The sequence below is a fragment of the Rhinatrema bivittatum genome, chromosome 1, assembly GCF_901001135.1.
Source record: "Rhinatrema bivittatum chromosome 1, aRhiBiv1.1, whole genome shotgun sequence".
Taxonomy (NCBI): Eukaryota; Metazoa; Chordata; class Amphibia; order Gymnophiona; family Rhinatrematidae; genus Rhinatrema; species Rhinatrema bivittatum.
This window is the reverse complement of record NC_042615.1, coordinates 393662847-393678034: the sequence shown is the minus strand read 5'-3', so window position 1 is coordinate 393678034 and position 15188 is coordinate 393662847. Positions and strand designations below refer to the sequence as shown.

At 43.6% G+C, this 15188-nt stretch overlaps 1 protein-coding gene across 2 annotated transcripts in view; it reads left to right on the top strand.

Annotated features, from left to right (window-relative positions):
* LPL (lipoprotein lipase) overlaps positions 1–15188 on the top strand; it is a 98120-nt gene that overhangs the window by 73296 nt on the left and 9636 nt on the right. For both annotated transcript variants that reach the window (XM_029601767.1, XM_029601773.1), the window contains exons 8-9: positions 583–765; positions 9729–9836. In XM_029601767.1, the coding sequence (XP_029457627.1) occupies positions 583–765; positions 9729–9836 (291 nt within the window). The remainder of the gene's footprint in view (positions 1–582; positions 766–9728; positions 9837–15188) is intronic.

The window sequence follows — 15188 nt, the reverse complement described above, 5'->3', positions numbered from 1 at the left end:
GGCAGATTTTCAAAGGATTACGCGTGTAACCACTGAAAAGCTGCCCCTGCCTGCCCCTGCGCGCGCATAGGCTTGGCAGTGCGTGCAGGCCCCGGGACGCGCGTATGTACCGGGGCTTGCAAAAAGGGGCTTGGCATGGGCGGTCTGTGGGTGGGGCAGGGCGTGGCCTGACCCTCCAGGCACAGCGGATTTTATAACATGCACACGGCTGAGCATGCATGTTATAAAATTGGGCGTAGATTTGTTCGCGCCGAGTTGCACGAACAAATCTGCGCCCGCGCGCAGGTTTTTAAATCTGCCCCATATTTTTTATTTCTGAACCCTGATGTTCAGATAGCACTATTATTTTTGCAAGAAAGGGGCTTTACTGTTCTGCAAACAAACAAACAAACAAAAGCCTTCCCCTGCATCAGCATTACTGAGACACAAACAAACAGAAATGTGGGAACTAATTTGAAATGTAAGGTAACCAAGTCAGATTACTGTCTAATTCACTTCCCTGGAAATCTGTGATCTGCCAATAAATATATTGTTGATCCAAAGATAAATGAATGCTAACTGGATTTTTCTTGCCTTCCATAGGCCTGAGGTTTCTACAAACAAGACATATTCATTCCTCATACACACTGAGATAGACATTGGAGATCTACTTATGTTGAAAGTGCACTGGGAAAAAGAGTCTTTCTTCAGCTGGTCAGACTGGTGGACCACCTATGCTTTTGAAATCCGGAAAATCAGAGTGAAATCAGGAGAAACACAGAAAAAGTAATGGTCTTCACTTTTGTCTTTCCTAACACTTGTCCTTTTTATTATGGGTTGCAGTTAGGCAACTACAATAGGCCATTCCTGCTCCACTCAGTTTAAGTAAAGTCACAGAAGGGTACACAACCTACTTGATAAGGCTGCCTTACATGATACAAGACTGCTGAAACCTGGCTTACAGTAAAGTTCCTTCACTGTAAGTTACTTGGTTTTTATGAACAATCTCCATTTGACTGAGCACAGTGTACAGAACAGAGCTGGGACTGGAGGAGGGAGTTGCCCTGCCCTGCCCTAGGTGTCAAGCCCAAGGGGGCATCATCAGTAAGGCTGCTTTTACTTGTAGGCATCAGCACACAAGGCTCTGCCCCAATGACTGTACTGGCCAGTGCCCAAAATCTCAGGCAGCAGAGATCGGCCCTCTGCCTCCTACTCAAGCCTCTCCACTCCCAGGCAGCATGCAAGGTGAGGGTGGATGTGAGCCTGGAGTAGACAGAGCTCAGAGCAAAGCAAAGAAGACATTTCTCTAATCCAGCTCCTTCTCCTCTCTTGTTCCCCTCCCTGGCTTCATATCTGCAGGGAGCAGACTGGGGGGAGGGACCGAGAGGACAGCAGTACAAAGAAGAATTCAGCTCTTATCTGCATATTTCTATTTCTAATTTCTGATCCCTTATTCTGTATTTTATGAGGGTCTGTGTTCTATATGTGTGATGGATGTGAAGTATTCTGCTAACATGTAGGTTCTGTATAGGGATCTGTAATAGTCCAGCTTATATTGTTTTCCCACTAGAAGGTGTATTCGTGTTTTAGACCCAGTTGGAATATCTTCAGTGTTGCCTTTTCATATAGGGTTGTTGCTTTTTGAGTTCTAGGAGTTAATGCTGTGTTGATATAGTAAGTTTGCTATAAAGTTTCTTTTTTTTTTAAATTTAATCTTTATTAGGTTTTTTTAAATCATGACAAAATACTGTCACATTATACATCTCGAATGTCTACATATTGCCAAAAATAAATAACTTTAGCTGCATATTATACAGCCAAGTTATATAATATATTACTAAAACTATAATTCAAGAAATATAACTTCTTATATAGACATTCTATTACTATGCAATGGCTGGAGATGAATTTTAAATTTGAGCAAAACAATGTAATGAATTCCTTTCTACAAATAGAGAAAAACAAACTGGAACTACCTTTACCCAGAGATCCCTTCCCCCAACAGATTTTTAGCCTCTAGAAACTTTCTTAAATCAGAGGGTTCAAAATATACATAGGTTATGTCTTTTAACTTTAATATACACTTACAGGGTTAATGCTGTGTTGATATAGTAAGTTTGCTATAAAGTTTCTGAGTGACGTTTTGCAGAGTTTTGTGTTACTTTACAAAGTGCCCGGTAATGGAGAGACTTTGTATCACTGTAACTGAAGTGACAACATAATCTGAATGTTTTTCCTATGATGAGTAATAAAGAGAAAAAAATTCCAGTTCAGCCCAGCCATTTCAGAGATTACTTTCAACCAATGTAGTATGAATATCTTTTAATTGATAAATTTAGGTATTTCTTGGGATCTTTTTTTTTTTTTCTATTTCCAAAAATCACAGAGCACATATTCATCAGATTGTGACATGATTCTGAAACATATAGGGGCAAATTTTAAAAGCCCTATGCACGTAAATCCAGCTGGATTTACATGCGCAGGTGGGTTACGCGCGCCAAGCCTATTTTGCATAGGCCTGGCGATGCGTGCAAGCCCCGGGACGTGCATATGTCCCGGGGCTTGAAAAAAAAGGGGGGGGGGGGCGGTCTGGAGTGTGGCCAGAGGCCTTCGTAGGGCCGCTAGGCCGGGGGATTGCCAGAGGCAGGTGCAACTTCTAAAATAAAGGTCAGGGAGGGTTTTAGGTAGGGCTGGGGGGCAGGTTAGGTAGGGGAAGGGAGGGGAAGGTGGGGGGGTGGTGGAAGGAAAGTTCCCTCTGAGGCCGCTCCGATTTCGGAGCGGCCTCGGAGGGAAGAGGAAAAGCCATCGGGGCTCCCCTAGGGCTCAGTGCGCGCATGGGGCCAGATTTTAAAATCGACGCCCGATTTTATAACATGCGCGCGCAGTCGTGCGCATGTTATAAAATCTGGGGTCGGCGCACGCAAGGGTATGCACAATTGTGCAACTTGCGCATGCTGAGCCGCGCAGCCTTCCTCTGATCCCTCCAAGGCCGCTTCCCAGTTAGTTATTATACTCCTTCTGGTAAGGAAACACGATCTTGCCTTTCCTCTAGGCCAGTGGTTCTCAACCTTTTTTTGGCCGGGACACACCTGACAGATGGTTCTCACATGTATGACATACTGAACATGTGAACGTCACGGGGCTAAATATATATACGTTCTGCATCCTCAGGAACCCCCTCAACCCCCAGCAATGGGTGCAGAGCAGAACTAGGGCATTACCCATACAAAAAAGATATTCTGATTCTGATGACATCTCAGTAAAAGCAAAACAAACTCACTTTACTAGCATGCACAATACCCCTCCTTATGAAAAGACAGTAATTTACCACTAATGCATGTCCTATTGAGAAAACACAACAAATACAATGGATACAAATGCCTACATACTAGTAAAATACCTCACCTCGGTCACACACCCAGAACTGACCTTCACCAAGTACAGAAAGATCACAAATTATAAATATGCAGACAGAAACTGGAATGGAAAACCAAAAAATGCCATTCTGCATGCAGTGCAAATCTGGAGAAATGGAAAGAGAAATATAGCACCTACCATAGTCCCAAGATTTGCAATAATGCACACAAACTAATCCACACAAAGTTACACCTGCATTATGGAACACACTCAAACATAACAACCCAACTTATGAAATGGAAATACTACAAATATTAAACCAGGCCCTAAACACTAATACACTTCCCATTAGAAAAACAGAATAACCCAAGCTGTCATAGATCCCCACACAGAAATAATTGTAAAACTATACTAATAAATGTTACAAAACAGCTGATGAACAGAATGACATCCAACAATTAAAAACTCATACAAATTATTAAAAATTGTCCAAATATCAATAAACTATTTCAAAACAGCAGACACATCACATAATACGCAATAATTAAAATGGCAGTCAATCAAGAAAAATAAACTTAAAACCCCACCTTTACTTACCCTCTTCAGCAACTCTCCTACTCCTTTCCCTTGCAGGCCAAAAGCACACACCAGAAGCAGCAGTGGCTGCTGAAGCTCTGTCCTCACAGTCCTCTTCCTTAGGGCCCACAACCAGTCACTCACACTCAGTTTCTGTCTCACACAGAACAGTAACTTCCCTAACCAGTCTCTCTTCCTCACACACACAAACCAGTCACCTTCCTGACCAGTCTCTGTCTGTCTCACACACACATACACACCAGTCACCTCCCTGTCCAGGCTTTGCCTCTCACACACACACACCAGTCACTTCCCTGACCAGTCTCAGTCTCTCACCCATACAACCAGTCACCGCCTTGACCAGTCTCTTCCTCACACACACACACACCAGTCACCACCCTGACCAGTCTCTCTTCCTCACACACACACACCAGTCACCGCCCTGACCAGTCTCTGTCTCTCTCTCACAAACACACACCAGTCATCTTCATCTTCCTAAGCAGTCTGTCTCTCAAAGAAACACATCACCTTTGACCAGTCTCTCTCAATCACACATATGATCTCTCACTTACATACAAGCTCTCAATCACACACAAATGCTCTTGCTCCCATTCTACCACACACGCACAAAGCTGCCACTAACACACCAGCTCTCACTCAGGCACCCATTCTACCACAGACACACACAAAGCTGCCACTCACGCACAAGCTCACGTGGAGCCTCGTCTCATTGTTTGGCCCAATAAGCCTGGCCTCCACTCTTCGGCCCCACCGGCCTGTTCTCTGGTGGTGGCACACAGCCTCTTTCTGCTCTTTGGTCCCACCAGCCTTGCCTCCGGTGGCGGTGTGCAAGGTCTCTACACTTCAGCTGCTGCCGGCCTGGCCTCTGGTAGTGGCAATCCCCTACCAACTGCATTGACCAGTCCACGTCTGGGGAGAAGGGAAGCACAAGTGGGGTAGTGCACCACCAGGAGCTGCAACACACCAGCTGGTGCTTGGTGACACATTGGTGTGTCATGACACACCGGTTGAGAATTGCTGCTCTAGGCTAAACATGTTTAGATCTGTAAGTCTGTCCCCATATGCTTTAGAATGAAGACCACTGATCATTTTAGTAACCACTCTCTGGACCGATTCCATCTGGTTTATATCCTTTTCAAGGTGTGGTCTCCAGAATTGTACACAGTATTCCAAGAGAGGTGTCACCAGGGACCTATACAGGGGAAATATTGCCTCCCTTTTCTGCTGACCATTCTTCTTCCAATCAGGACAATACAGAAAACCCCGCGGGAGAGCCGGTGAGTGCCTGCTCTCCCGACGCGCACCCAGGCCACTATCCTGGGCGCTCGATTCAGAAAAAAAAAGTATTCAAATGAGGGCCTGCAGTAAAAGGAGGCACTAGGGACACTAGCCCGTCCCTAGCGCCTGATTTTTGACAGAATCGGCGGCTGTCAGTGGGTTTGACAGCCGACACTCAATTTTTCTGGCGTCTGTTCTCAAACCCGCTGACAGCCACGGGTTCGGAAAATGGACGCCGGCATAATTGAGCATCCGTCTTCCAATCCGCAGGCCGCGGACAGATTTTTAAATTTTTTTTTTATTTAAAATTTTTTTTTATTTTTGGGACATGCGACTTAATAAAATTGATAGCCAAATCAGAGGTGTTATTAGTCCACAGTCCAGAATCATAATCACATCTCTTGCCATTATGTTCAAAATACAAAAATAGTCCCCAATTCTCTTTCTTTTCAAAGTTTTCTTTGGGTGGCAGGTTACTTCCTGAGTTTTTAGAAACCCCAGTTCACCTCCCTTATGGTCAGCTTTGTAGAGGTTATTCCCAGTGCACACAAGGCCCAGTTCACCTTGACACGACTTCTGTTTTTTTTTTTACTTTTTTCCCTGACAGAAGGCCAACTCAAATCCACTCCACACTCCTTTTACCTGTTTCTTTCTCTCTCATTTGAGGACCCAAGAGGGGTCCTGGGTAGTTATTTCCTTCTGACACAGAAGTCTCAAATTGTTACTCATTCTTTAGAAGCTGTTAAGATTTCAGACACTTTCCTTCTGGAACAGCTCCTGAGACAGTGCACCTTCCTGTCCATTGGAGCATAGAGCTAGTCTCGAGCTCTGTGAAGAAATAGCCAGCTGCTGCCTCTTCCCTAGGCCCATCCAACTCCCCCCCCCCCCCCAACACACACACACACACACACACACACACACACACACCTCCTCAGAGAAATCTCCAAGTTCAGAATCTCTTCTCTCTCTCCCAGTAATCCTTGACTTCTGCAGCACTTCTCTAAATCCAAGAGAGCAGTTGGTACTCTCAGATGATCTTTCAGAGTTAATCTACTTGCACAGTTCTAGCACATTTCCAGCAGTGCTTCTGGATGTGGCACCAGCTGTTCTTTCTCTTTTGTGGCTTGGATCCCCCAGACACTCACATATCTTGAGTAACTTTCTCAGTAACCGGTCCTTTTCACAGGTCCCCCACACAGAAAATACCTGACAACCATTGGTCCAGCTTCATTCTTGCCAATCATACACAATGCACACACCTCCCCTGGGCTGTTTTAGAATACTATCTGGAATTTTCCCAGTTCAGGAAATAGGATAAACTTTTAATCTTTATTAAAAAAAAAAAAAAATCACACTCTGAACCTCCCCTTAGAGGAAGGATTACCCACCAGTATTCTTTGGCCAGATGACAACCTTCCCAATTGATACCCCTTCACTTTTGCACTTTTGAACTTTTAAACACTGTAGAGGTCAATATTCAGAACTAAACATTTAAGTGGATAACTTGGAGTTAGATGGATAATTTGGAGTTAGATGGATAACTTAGATAACATGAGTTAGATGGATACCTTGGAGTTAGATGGTAACTTGTGAGTTATCCATCTAAATGGCTTTGAATATTGACCTCCAAACAGAAAAAATCTGTGAAAACATGTAGCCCCCCAAAAACTACAGGACCAGTGCCCATATAGTGGCACCCGTGCCACAGAAATATTTCTAAAATTTTTCTTTTGCCAGTAAAGAAAAATTTATGTCATAATGAATCTAATATATTAACATTCATAGTACTTTTCTCCAGACTTACAAAAGGGACTGGACATTAAAAATATTTTTCTGTAAGGATTCTTTTTTACGATCATAAAGTCAGGTTTTCCCTGACTTTTATAAGACTATCTAGAGTAAGCATAGGGCATTTCTGGGAATGAAATCAAAGATTCTCCTTTTGGGAATGAATGTCTTTAAAAAATTTTCAGCTAAAGCCCTAATTTTAAAAAGTCAGCGTGTGCAAATACCAGGGGATATGCTTGTAGCTGGGACCTATGTGCGCTGAGTGCATTTTCGAAAGGGCCCGGCCAAGCATGTATTTCCTGATATGTAGAGAAGTACTGGGCCATGCAAAAGGGGCGGGCTGGGGGTGGGGTCTGGGCAGAGAGGGGTGGGGTGGGGGCTGGCCGGGACAGCGGCTATTAGGCCCTGTCCTGGGGAAGTGGCATGTAAGTGGCAAGTAAGTTACATGCAGCCGGCTGGTGCATGTAACTTACTTCTGCTCTGAAGGAATAGGTAAGTTATAAAACAAAAATAATAGGGTAGGTAGGTAGGGGTTAGGGGTCAGGGAGGAGAGGAGAGGAGAAAAAGTAGGATGGTTAGTTAGGGGTACAAGGAAGTCCCTCCCAGTCTGCTCCTTAATTGGAGTGGGCTGGGAGGGAACTGCGGGAGGCCCTATTGTGTTGCCATGTTTTTATTTACAAAATTCCCCCCTGTTGCGCATGTGAGTGTGACCCCGCCCGTGCATGTGCACTCTGTTTCTAAAATCAGTGCATGCGTATGCACGTGGCGACACATACATTTTATAAAATCAGCATTTCCATATGCGTGCAATGGGATCTGTGCGCACATGGATATATGCGCAAGTTTTAAAATCGACTCCTAAATGTATTGTGAAATATAAAGCGATGGGTTTTGTATTGTTTGATCCACCACAATTGAAGAAATTCTAAGTAGATCATCCAGCAAGACCTACTCCATCTGTTTCTTTTCATTGTAGAGCACCATCCTTTGGTAAAAATGAGATTCTTTTAATTGCTATGTTCAATGTTTATTTCTATTGAATTATGGCTTGACATCAGCTTTCATTTTTTCTTTTACTTTTTACCTTATTTATTTATTTGAAAGCTTTTGTAGTCCACTTATACAAAAAATAGAGATCTAGGTGGTTTACAAGATAAAACATACATAATATAACAAATAAAAATGACAACAGTATAATAAAACAAAGAGAAAAATTAAATCAAAAAAGATCTAGGTGGTTTACAAGTTAAAAAAAAAGTATGTAGTGGAACAAAATAAAATAATAGCATAATAATAAAACAAGCAGTAAGATGTACATTGAATGAAGGAGTTAGGAGGGGTATTATGCTGAACTATGTGTATCAAAGACAATAGAACACAGATAGATTGTAAGTTTCTTCTTGAATTGTTTAGGGTTGGTTATGAGTCTGAGTGTGGTTGGAATAGAGTTCCAGAGTAAGGGACCTGCCACTGAGAAGGCACGTTTTCTGGTGATTTCTAGCCTAGTGATTTTAACCATTGAGACCTGAAGAAGACTTTTATCAATTGATCTTATGTGTCATTGAAGTTGATATAGGCATAAGGAAGTGCATAGCCAGATGGCAGATGGATTGTGAATTAGGTTGAAGATTAGTATCAGGATTTTATAATGAATGCATTGTTTACTTGGTAGCCAATGGAGGCTGAGGAGAATGGGGGTAATGTGTTCCTTAAGTTTGGCGAGCTGCAGCGTTTTGTACAAGTTGGAATGGATGGATCATTGAATCTGGGAGGCCAACATACAGAGAATTGCAGTAGTCTAAACCTGAAAAAATAAGGACTTGCAGGACAGTTCTGAAATCTGCAGGGAAAAGAAGAGACTTTAGTCTTTTAAAAAGATTCAGTTTATAGAATGAAGTTTTTACTAGTTTAGATATATTCACTGTCATAGATAATTTGGAGTCAACAATAACTCCTAAATTACGGGCATGAGTAACAATAGGAATTGGGTAGTTGTCAAATATAAGTTGAGGAGGGGGACAACATGGGGAATTGGGTATAGTTGACAGGTGTATTATTTCAGTTTTTATGGCATTTAATTTCAATTGTTTGAGATAACCAAGTTTTTATGGTTTCTAGATAGAGAGTAATTAGAGAAAAAGTGTGGGTCCAGGAGGATATATAGGGTATGAGAAGTTGTATATCATAGGCATAGATCTTAAAATCTATGCCTAGACCAGTTAATATGCCACAGAGGGGGAGTAGGTAAATGTTGAATAACATAGTTGACCAAGAGGATCCTTGTGGGGCTCCAGTTGTGGTGGCAAGTGTCTAAGTTAATTTGCTGGGGGCGAATATTGAGGTCAATATTCAAAGTCATTTATATGGATAACTCACAGTTATCAATCTAAATGGCATGTATTCTATCTAACTCACAAGTTATCCATCTAATTCCAAGTTAAGCATTTAAATGTTTAGTTTTGAATATTGACCTCCTTGTGTATTTCTTTGTCCTTGCTCCCTCCCCTTATTTTTGAAGGCTTGATACTTTTTGTTCATATTCCTGCTCCTTTTAATTTTTATTGTAATTGCTGCACTGCTTGGCTTCTTATTTCTTGTCAAGTATGTGTATTCTTGATATAGATGATTGAAAATGTAAATAGATTTAAAAAATTTAATTTATACAGTATGTTAACAACAAATGTCTGCTGAAACATTAAAAAGTGACCCATTGTTTTTGTCTCTTGTAGGACAGTGTTCTGCCCCAAAGAAGGTATTCATTCCCATCTTAAACGAGGAAAGGAACCAGTGGTTTTTGTGAAATGCTTTGACCATACCCACAGCAAGAACCATGATTGGTAAGAACTCTATGATAGTACAAGATTTTGACCTGAATGGAGACCGGAACATGTTTGAGTGTATGTCAGGACAGGGCAATCAACTTATTATGAGTGCCCAAACTATTATTTGTAGTTATGTCTACAGTGCTCAAGAGGCATCACTCTTAACTGACAATAAAAATCCTATTAACTTTAGCATCCACCAATCTGCTAGCTGGAGGTACTTTACATGTTAAAGCAACTAAGATGAAAAACTGCTCCCTAACAGGATTGTAAGGCATATTAATTAAAGATTATTTTTTGTTGGCAAAACCTTCATTATTCCCCTGAATGGCTGTGGAAGCAAAGATTTCTTTTCAAATAAGAAGGATATTTTAAACTCAGATATTTTGAGAGCTGAAAGGCAAAATTTACATTCTCAAATGTTGAAATGTAAAATAAGTGTTCCTACCTTTTAGGATCCTCCTCTTTTTGAGACTGTTCTTTGCTATCTGAGCTGCCTTGGTGTTTTTTCTGTGAACTTAGATTTTATGCTTAAAAAACACAGAAATATAGTGCCAGAAAAAAAAACATATGGCCCATCCAGTCTGCCCATCCAATTAATTTAGCATTATAATTACCATCACTTCCTTAGAGATCCCCTGTATTTCTCCCATTTCTGTAAAGAAATATTTCCTAAGATTGCTCCTGAGTTTACCCACTTTCAACTTCATCTCATGACTAGCGTCTCCTTTCCATTGAAGGAAGCTCACCTCTTGTGCATGGAAACCTTTGAAACATTTGAATGTCTCCATCATATCTCCCCTATCTCACCTTTCCTCTAGGTTATACATGTTTAAATCTTTAAGTCTAGTCCCATATGCTTTAGAACAAAGACCACTGAATAGTTTAGTAGCCACACTTTGGACTTTGTTTATATCTTTTTGAAGGTGTGGTCTCCAGAATTCCACACAGTTTTCCAAATGATGTCTCACCAGGGACCTATATAGTGGCGATATCACCTCCCTTTTTCTGCTGATCATACCTCTCCCTATGCAGCCAAGCATTTTTTTGGCTTTTACCATCACTTTTTGCAACTGATTGGCAACAATAAAATCCCACTCTTCCTTTGTGCTTAAAAGTATTTCACCTCTAATACTGTACCTTTCCTAAATGCATTACTCTGCATTTTTTAGCATTAAATCTCAGCAGCCAGACCTTAGATCATTCCTTAAACTTCACTAGATGCGTCTTCATGTTTTTCACTCCTTCCTGGCTATCTAAATTGTTACAGATTTTATTATCATTGGGTAAATGACAAACCTTTCTCGAGAACCCCTCCGGTATGTCATTCACAAAAATGTTGAAATGAACTGGTCCAAGGACCAATCTCTGAGGCACTCTGCTAGTAACAACCCCTTTCTGAGAGAAAATTCCATTTACCACCTCTTTGTCACCTCTCACGCAGCCAGTTTCTAACCCAGTCACTCTAGGATCCATACCAAGGGTGCACAATTTATTTATCAGTCTTCTGTGCGGATTCATGTTAAAGGTCTCGCTAAAATCCAAGAATACATCATCTAGTGCTCTCCCTTGATCCAACTGCCTGGTCACCCAATCAAAGAAATTGATCAGCTTCGTCTGACAAGATTTACTTCTGGTAAAACCATGCTGCCTCAGATTTTGCATTCATTGGATTCCAAAAATTGCACTACCCTCTGTTTTAGCAGAGATTCCAATAGTTTGCTCACTACAGAGGTCAGACTAACCAGTCTGTAGTTCCCAGTAGGGATGTGCATTCGTTTTGCGCAATCCGCAACGTATAGGTCCCTATTCGTTGCATTCGTGGGGTTCCGAAACGTATAGCGAACTCCCACAAATGCAACATATCACTAACGAATAAAACCCCCACCCTCTTGACCCCCCCAAGACTTGCCAAAAGCACCTGGTGGTCCAGCGGGGGTCCTGGAGCGATCTCCTGCACTCGGGCCGTCGGCTGCCGGTATTCAAATTGGCACCAATAGCCTTTGGCCCTTACTATGTCACAGGGGCTTCCAGTGCCATTGGTCAGCCCCTATCACATGGTAGGAGCAATGGATGGCCAGTGCCATGGGCAGAGGGTGCCATGGGCAGAGGGTGTGTCAGGGACTGAGTGTAATGTGTGCATGTTAGTAGGTGGCCAGAGGGGTGCATGAGTGAGTGAGTATATGCATGGAATGCCTATCTCCCACCCTCTACCCAGCACTAGTATCCCTCACCTACCCCTCCACTGTTTTTTTCCCATTCCCATTGCTCAACATCCCTCTCTCGTATTTTCATTTCCTAAAGTGTAGACAGATGGACTCAGGACCAGTAGGTTATGCTCCCCTGCCAGCAGATGAGCAAGCTGACATCACAGTATATATTCTCCTGCAGTGACCAAAGCACTCCAGTATTCTCTGTCTCCAGCAGATAATGGAAGTGCATCTCCCTATGGGGATTGCTTCAGATTTTGGAAGGAGAATTTTAAATTGAGAAAGAAAATCCCCGCTCTCCTGCGGTGATGCCAGATGGTCCCTCCCCCAGTTGAGAATTCCTGAGGTGATTTCTATGGTCCCCCAGATGTGTGCCTTGGTCTGGTAACTGGGTTTCCAGGCATGGACTTAGCTGATTGTACAGCTTAAAGGCAGCGGGTGCAGGAGGACGAGCATGGCGGTGATGATAGATGCCCTCTCCCCCCCGTCTCTGTACTCAGCTGGTATGGGTTGAGCTCATGTAAGATTAAAAAAAAAAGAAAAGGAATTTTTACCTTAAGAAACAGAGAGAGAGGTTTGTAGGACTTTGTAGGACTTCCTCTGGTCTCCTTGCTTGGCACGCCGTTCGGACGTTCGTTACCAATCCCGTGGGGGTTAGGGGAACTTGGCAGCCTGGCGGATTGAGCGGCCTCAGTGTGCTAGGCCCCCACAGTTAGTCTTTTTGCCTGCTCGCAGTGTGGTGGGCTGCAGCAGTGTTTTCACGTGCTCTCATGTGCTTTACTGCCCTCAACAGAATGTCGGCGTGCGCTGTAAGTCGGCTTTGCGCACGCGTTTTGCGCTCATTTTTGGCTGCATTCTTTGCGCGCACAAGGTTTTAAGCACACAAGTTGTGCATGTGTTTTACGGTGCTTACTTTTTTGTGTGCATAAATTTTTAAGCGTGAGCCATTTGGACACACATTCACCATCACCTGTACACTGATGACATCGGTTAACAAGAAACCTAAGCACCTTTCTCTCTGTGTTGCCTGTCATATTCGGGCTTCTCAGCCTGACCTGTCCTCTAACATGTGTCAGTGCTGTTTGGACGCTCAGGGAGAACTGTCTTCCTCGGATTTCGCTAAGTTTGGATCCTCCCATCCTGATGATGGTCTAGTTTCAGCTCTGTCTGGAAGTACACCAGACCTTGGTACTCGCTTGACTGGCTCCTCCACTGGAAATGACAGTTCAGTGGGCCCCACTGCAGTTCCTTCTGGATTTGGCCTGGATCTAGCTACTTTTTCTCTGGTGGAATTTTTTCAGGGTTTAAAGCCTTTCTTCAGGCACAGTCCTCAGCTTCACACAATCCTGTCAGGTCAGACCCCCAGCCAGTGGTCTCTCCCTCTTCCATTCCTATAGTTAAGCGCTGGGGCAGCCTCAATTTGCTGCGGGTATTCCCGACAGGAACCTGGATGGCACTGAAGATGAGGCAGATCCTGATTCCCTGGAAGATGGGAAAATTCCTCCAGTACTGCAACAGTATCAGACCATGCTACGGTTCTTTCATAGAGATGAACTGCTGGCCCTGATCTCCCAGACCTTGAAGATGCTGGGTTTTCCATGTCGGAAACGAAGAAGAATTCCATTTTGGTTTCCTTGCATAAAGCCTCTTGTTTTATCCCTGTTATGGACACCATTCAGAAACTGATTGCTCTTGAATGGGACACCCCAGAGGCAAATTTCAAAGGGGGTCAGACATTGGAAGGCCTGTACCCCAGGATCTAGCAGTGAGGGAGTGTTTACGTTTTCCCAGATTGGATGTGCTGGCCTGTGCCATCTCTAAGCAGACAACTATTCCCATGAGGGAGGAGCGGCCTTGAGGGATATGCACGATAGGAAAATTGAGGCTATCCTTAAGCAAGCCTTTGAGGCATTGGCGATGACTTTACAAATAGCTTCCTGTTGCGTCCTTGTGTCACAATCTTGTCTACTTCTCTCTCTGGAAGTTGATGATTCTGGAGTGAATTCCAGAGCAGTTACAGAACCCGCTGCCACCTTTTTAGCAGATGCAGGCTGCGATTTGGTCCGTACCTCGGCCAGAGGAGTGGGTTCGGTGGTAGCGTCCAAGCGTCAATTATGGTTGCGAAGTTTATCAGCTGACGCAGCCTCCGAAGCTAATCTTATGAAAATGCCTTTAAAGGCTCGCTCTTGTTTGGGAGCGAGTTGGAGAAACTGGCCAGTAAGTGGGGTGAATCTCCAGTTTCTTCGGTTACAGGAGGATAAGACACAATTGCAGCACCCCTTTGGTATGAGGATTCGTCTCTGGGGTTCCAAGTGGTTTCGTCCCTACAGAGGGTCGACCTTTCAGAGGACTCAGCCTTTCGGTAGGTCTCAGTCCTTTCGTCCCAGATAGCTCAAGATAGGAGAGGGCTCAGGTGGCGGATCTGCCCGAGCTTCCCAATGAAGGTTTGCCAATCTACCTTCGGGAACAAGAGATAAAGAGATGTTTCTCTCTCTTTTATCAGAGGTGGGTCGAAATCACATCAGATCAGTGGGGTCCTGGAGGTGATACGAGAAGGATGTGCACTGGAATTTTGCAGTATTCCTCGGGACATGTTCATGCTGTCTTCTTGCCACTCCCTGCAGAAGAAACAGGCAATGGAGTCTACGCTTCGAAGATTCCTTAGGCTAAGAGCTGTGGTTCCTGTGCCTACATCTCAAGAAAGTATGAGGCAATATTCCATTTATTTTGTTGTGCCCAAGAAGGAGGGTTCCTTTCGTCCATCCTGGATCTCAAAAGTGGCAACCGTCATTTGAGGGTGACTCATTTTTGCATGGAAACCTTATGCTCTGTGATAATGCCAGGCAGTTGGGGGAATTTGTGACCTCCCTGGATCTGTCCCATCTGTTTGGAACACCAACATTTTCTGCGTTTTTGTGGTGTTGGGGGCACCATTATCAGTTTAGGGTGCTGCCTTTGGTCTAGCCACTGCCCCCAGAACATTTTCCAAGGTTATGTTGGTAGTAGCAGCAGTGATGAGAAGAGAAGGGATCCTGGTACACCCATACTTGGACGACTGGCTGATTTGAGCCAAGTCTCAGGAAGAGAGCTGCCTGGTGACCCACAAGGTAATCTCCTTGTTGTAGGAGTTCAATTGGGTGGTGAACCTGGCCAAGAG